The sequence below is a fragment of the Theropithecus gelada genome, chromosome 18 (assembly GCF_003255815.1).
Source record: "Theropithecus gelada isolate Dixy chromosome 18, Tgel_1.0, whole genome shotgun sequence".
NCBI classification, from domain to species: domain Eukaryota; kingdom Metazoa; phylum Chordata; class Mammalia; order Primates; family Cercopithecidae; genus Theropithecus; species Theropithecus gelada.
The window spans coordinates 56226549-56234567 of NC_037686.1; the positions used below are offsets into that span (position 1 = coordinate 56226549).

The following is an 8019-nucleotide window of genomic DNA, read 5'->3' on the forward strand; positions in this document are numbered from 1 at the left end:
AGTAGTAATTAAACCAGCCTTTCCCTGTTGATAAGAATGTCTCTATATGGCTTCTGAGCACTTGAAATGTGGCTAGTGTGACTGAGGAGTGAATTTATGTAATTAAAATTAAAATAGCCACATGTAGCCACTGTACTGAGTGGCACATGTTAAATCTTTAATCAAAGATGATGAATTAAGAGGATACGCATCTATTTTTTTTCCACTGATGAATGCCCCATCTCAACCTTATTTCTGCTAACATTTTTCATCTGAAATAAAATTAACCGTGTCTGTTGGCATTTCTCATTTGAAATAAAATTAACCATGTCTTCTATGGTCTCTATGGTTAATTCTGGAGAGTTAATTATTTTATTTTTTCATTCTAGAAAGCTTTACCGGAGCAATCCATACAAAGGACATCCACGCACTTCCATTAGTTTCTTGACGGACATGTTTTACTCTCTATCCTTCTGCAAGATGCTGGCTACTGCTATCTCAAAGTCCTCCCGGGTGACATGGACTCGCTGTTCCCTCAGGGCATATATGGCGGCTTCTCTGCAGATGACTTTCACTTCAGCCCCTGAGGCCCCTGGCAAAAGCTCAGCAATTTTTCTCTGGTTGATCCCCTGGGTCAGGTTCCTTTTCAGAGAATAGATCTTCAAAATGTCCAGCTGGAATTCAATTTTTCTGTTGACGTGCCCTGACTGAAGCAGCGGTCCACAATAACCTCCATCTTCTTGGTGGCCTCAAAGCTGTCCAGCTGGTTGAGCAGCTCCAGCACGATGTGCACTTCACTGTCCCCTCCACAACCCACCTCCAGCCGCGAGGAGCTGATGGAGCTGATGATAGATGGCGGGTCCTCATGCCATGACAGACAGCTCCCTCACCATTCTTGGCCCTTCCCTGATGAATTTCTGTACCGATTCAGAGCCAGGGATATGAACAAAAGTACAGTCTATATGATGAGCCATGACCCAGGCAAACAGCGTCTTCCCAGTGCCTAGAGGTCCATACAGCAGGACCACCTTGGGTTGTGCGATACCCAGTGCTTCAAAGAGCTTGGGATGCTTAACAGGCGGCTCAATCACTTCTCTGATGTCTTTAATCTGCTTGTCCAGTCCACCAATCATCTCTTAAATCAAGGCTGGCACCTTTTCCACCATCACTGGTGACACCAGTGGGTCTACTTTGTTGGGTACGATGCTGTGCAGTGTGTAGCTATCATTTCTGAGCGCCACCTGGCAATTGGGTCTCATGTCATTGATGTCGCTGTTTCTGTCCACATCTAAGACAAACTTGCCCTTGGGATATACCTTGACTAACACTTTCTCCATATCCATGGCCCGGACTACTTCCTTCATACAGGAGCCCTGTTCCGGCAGCAGCTGCAGCTCCTCCCGCAATAGGTGAACTTTTGCATTTAGTTCATTCCTTTGTGCCTGCAGCCTCTGGAGGTATTGGCTCTTATCATTCACAACTGACTGGAGTTCTTCAGTTCTTGAGTCTCAGACAGATAATACTGGCAGAGTCTGCTGCCTGTCTTCCCCTCTTCCGGCTCTATCTGCTCTGGTCCATCAAACATTATCTTCCCTCTTCAGCCAGAGCTCATTTTCTTTCTGAATATAATCCTCCACCCTGTCCCTTGCTAACACCCTAGTTCTATCTGCTATCATATATGTCAAAACTACCATCCAGCCTCGTGAGTGGTCAGTTTGTTCCCACCCTTGCTACCTGAAAACATACAAGGCAACCTTCAATGGCTTCCCATTGAAAAGAATAAAATCCTGACGCTGGAGCTGACCTAAAAGGTCTGAAATAACCTGGGCCCTAGCTACATGTGGTTCTCCTCTGAACCCTAGAATCCTCCTGCATTCAGGCAGCCTGAGCAGTTGGATCCCTCCACCTAGAATGTTCTTCCTTCCTTTCCCCAGATAGGTGCATGATGTCTCCTCTTCAGTCCTAGTTCAGATGGAAAGTCCTCAGAGAGGCCCTCCCTAATTTGCTATAGAAAAGGCTGTACCTCATCCCTGCTCTCTGCTCTCTGCTATCTGGCCCCGCTGCACTCTCTCATCCTATTACTGTCATTATATTTACCTGAACACTCACCCACTGGCTGTCTCCTTTAGGGAGGTAGGCTCCATGAGGACAGGACTTCACCTTGAGCTCCCCACGCCTAGAATGGTGCTGGCATACAACGGGTCTCAAAATTGTTTAACGAATGAAAAAAAAATTCCCCTACTCCTTTTTCAGTATCTTCTTCCTTTTAATTACTTCACTTCTGTCATTCTTAACATTTCTCTCCACTAGATATTTCCATCAACATACAAACAGCCCTCCTTTAAAAAGTCTTATTTGATAACAAAACACTGTTCAGTGTTAGTTCTGTTTCTCTGCTACCTTCTAGAGTCAAAAATCTCACCAGAGTGGCCTCTATTCTCTTTCCCTTATCACATAATAAAACGACTCCTATAAAGGCTCTCTAGGATGCTAGATCCAAACACCAGCTCTGTCTTCTCAATCTTCTGATATTGAAAGTTGATTATTTCCTCCTTCTTGGACACTGTCCTCTGCTGAGCCCCCCACTACCACTTGGATGGTTTTCCTCCCACCGCTCTGGCAGCTCCTTCTCAGTCTCCTTCATTGATTCTCCCTCTCACATGTGACAATGAAGTATATTCATCAGGTGTGGGCTGGGACTCACCACCCTACGTGGTTTGCAGTGACCTAAGGCTGATGATCTTTGTGTGTGCGTGTGTGTGTGTGTGCGCGCGCGTGTGTGTTTCTGAGCATGCACAAAGTTTTTTTGTTTTTCTTTTCATTTATTGGCCTCTCTCTCCCGGTTAGAATGTAAGCTCTAGAAGAACAGCAGTTATATCTGTTGTCTTCACTTCTTTATATTCCCAGAGTCTATCACAGTGGCTGACACAAGACTGAATGATGTATCACCCCAGGATCAGTCAGGATCCAGTTATCAATATGGAAGTATAAAGGTTGGGAACATGTGGAATTGTCCTTTTCCACTTAGGAGACCCAGACACATCCACCTTAGAAAACCCCGAGAACTGGGGTAAATTCTACAATTACCTGCCTCAGGAGAAAAGGTGTCCCAGGCCCTGTCTGTCGAGACCAATTCTTTCTCCTCTGCTGTGGAGCTGATCCCCACCTTCCTCCGCTGACATTTACTCTATCAATGACATGCCTATCAACTGTTCTCCCCAACCCTTCCTTTTTTCCCTCAGCAGAAAAATGTGTTGTCCTATCTCAGACTCACACCTGCAGAACACAAACTACACACCATCTCTCCTCAGCTCCTCGGTTCTCCTCTCCCTACATCTCACTCATCTCTTTGCCTCCACATCAAAATCCCAAATACCCACATTCATCCCAGTTTCCTGATCTGCTATTTCTCACACAGCAATGCTTTCTGCCTCCTGATAGCCAAATCTTATGCTTATCTCACTCCCTTCCGCAGCACTTCACACACACAACAAATACCCTGACAGTGTCTCCTTGCTTGGCTGTCATGACATCATTTTCTTCTAGTTTTAGTCTTTTTTTTTTTTTTTTTTTAAGATAGGGTCTCACTGTGTCACCCAGGCTGGAGTACAGGGGTATGATCACAGCTCACTTTAACCTCCACTTCCTGGGCTCGAGCCATCCTCCCACCTCAGCCTCTGGAGTAGCTAGGACTATAGGCATGCACCACCACACTCAGCTAATTTTTGTAAAGAGGGGGTTTCACCACGTTGCCCAGACTGGTCTCGAAGTCCAGAGCTCAAGTGATCCGCCTGCCTTGGCCTCCCAAAATGCTGGGATTACAGATGTGAGCTACCGCGCCTGGCCTGGTTTTACTTTTGATTAACAATTCTTTTCCAGGCTCCCGTTTCTCTCTCCTTAAATGTCGCTAATCCATAGAATTTCTACTTTGGTCTTTGTTTGGGCTTACTCTGTATACTCTCCAGGATGTGACTCTGTATGCCTACAACCTCTACTGCCACCTGTACGCTAATAATTCCCAAATCCTTATTTCCAGCCTAGTTCACTCTCCCTAGTTCTACACATGCGTATGCAAATATTCACCAACATTTCCATTTGACTGTCTCCACAAGCAACTAAAACTCAACAAGTTTAGAACCAAATTATTTTGCTCCCTTGCCCTGGCCCCAAATATCTCTCCTTTTGTATTCCCAGAACCAATCCCTACCAACTCAGATACCCAACCCCGAAATCTCGGAGAAAACCCAGACTATTCCTCCTCCCTTTCAAAACGCAGATACGGCCAGGAGCGGTGGCTCACCGCCTGTAATTTCAGAACTTTGGGAGGCCGAGGTGGGGGGATCACCTGAGTTCAGCAGTTAGAGACCCACCTGGCCAACATAGCGAAACCCCGTCTCTACTAAAAATACAAAAATTAGCTGGGTGTGGTGGTGCATCCCTGTAATCCCAGTTGCTACTTGGGGGCGCTGAGGCAGAAGAACAGCTTGAACCCAGGAGATGGAGGTTACCATAAGCCGAGATCATGCCACTGCACTCCTGCCTGGGCAATAGAGTGAGACTCCGTCTCAAAAAAAAAAAAAAAAAAAAAGAAAGAAAGAAAAAAATGCAGATACAAGCTTGACTCTTCTCCATCTTCAATTTTTCTCCTCTGATCAATCCTTTTCACTTTATTTTAATGGATACTCTCCTAATTTGGTCCCTCACTGCCTCCCATCACACAGACTTTGCCTCCTTGCCCAGTACAATATACTGTAATAAAAGTTATGTGAATGTGGTTTATCTCTCTCAGCATCTTATTGTACTGTTCTCAACCTTCTTGTGATTATGTGAAATAATAAAATGCCTACGTGATGACACGAAGTGAAGTGAATGACACAGGCATTGTGACACAGTGTTTCAAAATTATAAACTATTTATTCTGGAATATTTCATTTAAAATTTTTGGACCCAGGTTAACTGTGGGTTATTGAAACTATGGAAAGTAAAACCACAGAGAAGTGGAGACTACTGTGTAGCTTTATTACATTATTACATAATCTTGATTTTTAGTTATCTGCATTCCCTCATTAGATTATAAGCATCTGGCCACAGGGAGTTTTGCCTTGCTCAGCACGAAGTTAACAATCACATGGATATTAATCCAAATTTCCTAGGTTAGAAGGCTGAAAAGGTTGAATGAGAAAGCACACATGTGAACCTACCACTAACAAAATCACAATTCAAGATCCCTCCTGCTTAACAGTAACAATTATGCCTTTCATGTTGGTCAGTCTCTGGCTGACGCACTGAAGAACAGCCAACAGTCCAATACAAATATGATGCATTCCAGGGCTGGGCACGGTGGCTCACACCTGTAATCTCAGCACTTTGGGAGGCTAAGGCGGGTGGATCACTTGAGGTCAGGAGTTCAAGACCAGCCTGGCCAACATGATGAAACGCTGTCTCTACTAAATATAGAAAAAAATTAGCCAGGCGTGGTGGTAGGTGCCTATAATCCTAGCTACTTGGGAGGCTGAGGCACGAGAATCACTTGAACCTGGGAGGTGGAGGTTGCAGTCAGCCAAGATCATGCTGCTGCACTCCAGTCTGGGCAACAGAGCAAGACTATCTCAAAACAACAACCAAAAAAACCTGCAAATGATGAAGATTATGTTGTAGAGTATCGAAATCACATGCGAAGTCTCTGACAAATGAAAAGTTGGTGAAATAAAAATTGTTAAAAAGCCAATGATGACAAGATGGGCACTTCAGAAGGGTCACCTTTAATACTCAAGGGAAAAACACTTTTACCAAATGACCAACGCTTTTTCCAAATACGTTTACCGAAAAGAATCTTTCCAAACAGGACTACAAAAAGCTACAAAAACCTCATGTGAAGATTGCTGAATCTTAGTTTAACACAACCTTGGTGAAAAAGATACAGTCGGCTGGGGGTGGTGGCTCACGCCTGTAATTCCAGCACTCTGGGAGGCTGAGGTGGGCGGATCACCTGAGGTCAGGAGGCCAGCCTGGGTCAACGTGGTGAAATCTCATCTCTACTAAAAATACAAAAATTAGCCAGGAGTTGTGGTGGGCAACTGTAGTCCCAGCTACTCGGGAGGCTGAGGCAGGAGAATCGCTTGAACCCGGGAGATGCAGGTTGTAGTGAGCTGAGATCGAGCCACTGCACTCCAGCCTGGGCGACAGAGCAAGACTCCGTTTCAAAAAAAAAAAAAAAAAAGAAAGAAAAGAAAAAGACACAGACAAATCAACACTTGACTTATTCTACAAAATGAGTCATTGCTGCAATTATACAATTATTTTGTGAAAGATTTAAAAAAAATTTTTTTATAATCTTCTAGGTCGATTTTCAAGACAAAAGTCCCAAGCAAGCCTCCTTTCCCACTCTTTTTGTGTATGCGTGCGTGAAATTTTAATCTCTGTTTAAGTGGGTCTACTTTGAGTGGTCTTTCTTCAGAATCAATTATCATGGACTAAGGAGTTCTTCCATTACCTTTGATGCCTCTATCAGGCACTCCAATAAATGCTTGTTCAACAACCTACCGGAAGTCCAAGACGGGGACTCAATACAAGTATTTTAGGCTACTTTCTTCCCTTATTGACTTACTGGACTGGGAGTCCTCTACATTAAGCCACATTACATTCTAAACTCCACTGAAGCCCTAGATCCATTCTGGGGATGGGAGACACCATTACATGAATTTCTTTTCTGAAAGAATTCTATTCCACAGAAGACTAACGATTAAGCCTAAAATCTTAAGATTCCATGATTTGTGTACAAAACACTGTGCTCATTGCGGTAGAAGAGGGGAACTGGAGCCACACAGAAGTTTAAGAATAGTCCTCGATCTTACACACTACAATCTGGGAGCCACAGGAGACTGCACATAAATTCAATGACTTCACGCAGACTGTATGTAGCCTGGCTGTAATCTCAGATTCTTAGTCTGTTCCCATATTTCTACTCATCTGACAGCTCAGAATGAAGGCGTCCGCCGTCAGCTTGAGAAACTAAGACCGAACTATGACCACTCTATTTTCAACTGGTCTAGAACAGGGCTTTGCAAAAATTACGTTCTTTCTCCCTTAACCCTGATTGGAGAGATCTGCCCAGATCTTGGCTGGTTTGGGGACGTGAAGACCCAACAAAAGGGAGCAGTATCACAAAGTCAGTGGCTCGGGAGACCCCAAGAGCGGGTCAGAAAAGACCTTTCCGCTGGAAAACGGGCCCCTCTCCCACCTGCGGCAGGTCCCCGGACCCGCCCTCCTCCTTCCCGACCACAGGCGCAGCCGCTTCCTCCCTTCTCCCCGCCCCCCACTCGCTTCTCGCGCCTCCCCTGGGTCCCAGCTCCCTAGGGGGACGGGAGATGAGCAATGATACCTGGAGGTTGGGCGAAGTGGATGACATGGCGGAGTTCCCAGGCGGTTCCCAAGGGGAACGAGGGGCGAGAAGAGCCAACAGCAGCGACGTCGAACCGCGCCCGGGGTAACAGCCCCCAAACTGGGGAGGCCGGTGGTTCTCGGAGCGCGAGCAGCAGCCTCCCTTCCGGAACTTGTTTTCAGACAACACTCTCTCCAGTAGCACTCGGACCCTCCCCACCAAACTTCCGCAATCCCGAGCCCCTCTAGGTTCTGGTCCCGCCTCTGCTCCGGGCACTTCCGATTTCGTCATCAGCACGCGCGCACCCAGTCACCAGACTCCCTTCTCTCGCCACAGCGCAGGCCCTCCCTAGGCCGGGAGAAGTAGCCTGGAACCCAATCGAGCCCTGGCGGAAGTCGGGCTCGGCGCAGGCGCACTGAGACTCTGGCCTAGGGGCGGGGCGGCAGCCTGGCGGACCTAGGATAGCGCAAGCGCGGAAGCACAAAGCCGGTTTTGGGTTTTTTTTTCTGTTTTTTTTTTTTGTTGTTGTTGTTGTTGTCGTTGTTTGTTTGTTTTTTCCCCACCCCCCAGGGACGTCTTTTACTTTGAGATGAATTATTGGTCCTGGCTCCCTTCGCTCCTTATCCACGTGCCTTGTTGCCTCGCAGCGTTTGAGTGAA

The 8019-nt window shown here is 46.2% G+C and overlaps 1 protein-coding gene and 1 pseudogene across 1 annotated transcript in view; both read right to left on the reverse strand.

Moving 5' to 3' along the window:
- The window catches only part of VPS4B (vacuolar protein sorting 4 homolog B), a 33576-nt gene extending 25933 nt beyond the window's left edge, over positions 1 to 7643 (reverse strand). Inside the window, exon 1 of the mRNA XM_025365475.1 lies at positions 7361 to 7643. Coding sequence (XP_025221260.1) covers positions 7361 to 7387 — 27 coding nt within the window. The 5' untranslated portion in view covers positions 7388 to 7643. The remainder of the gene's footprint in view (positions 1 to 7360) is intronic.
- On the reverse strand, positions 375 to 2267 carry LOC112611702 (annotated as a pseudogene).
- Positions 7644 to 8019: the final 376 nt, after the last annotated feature.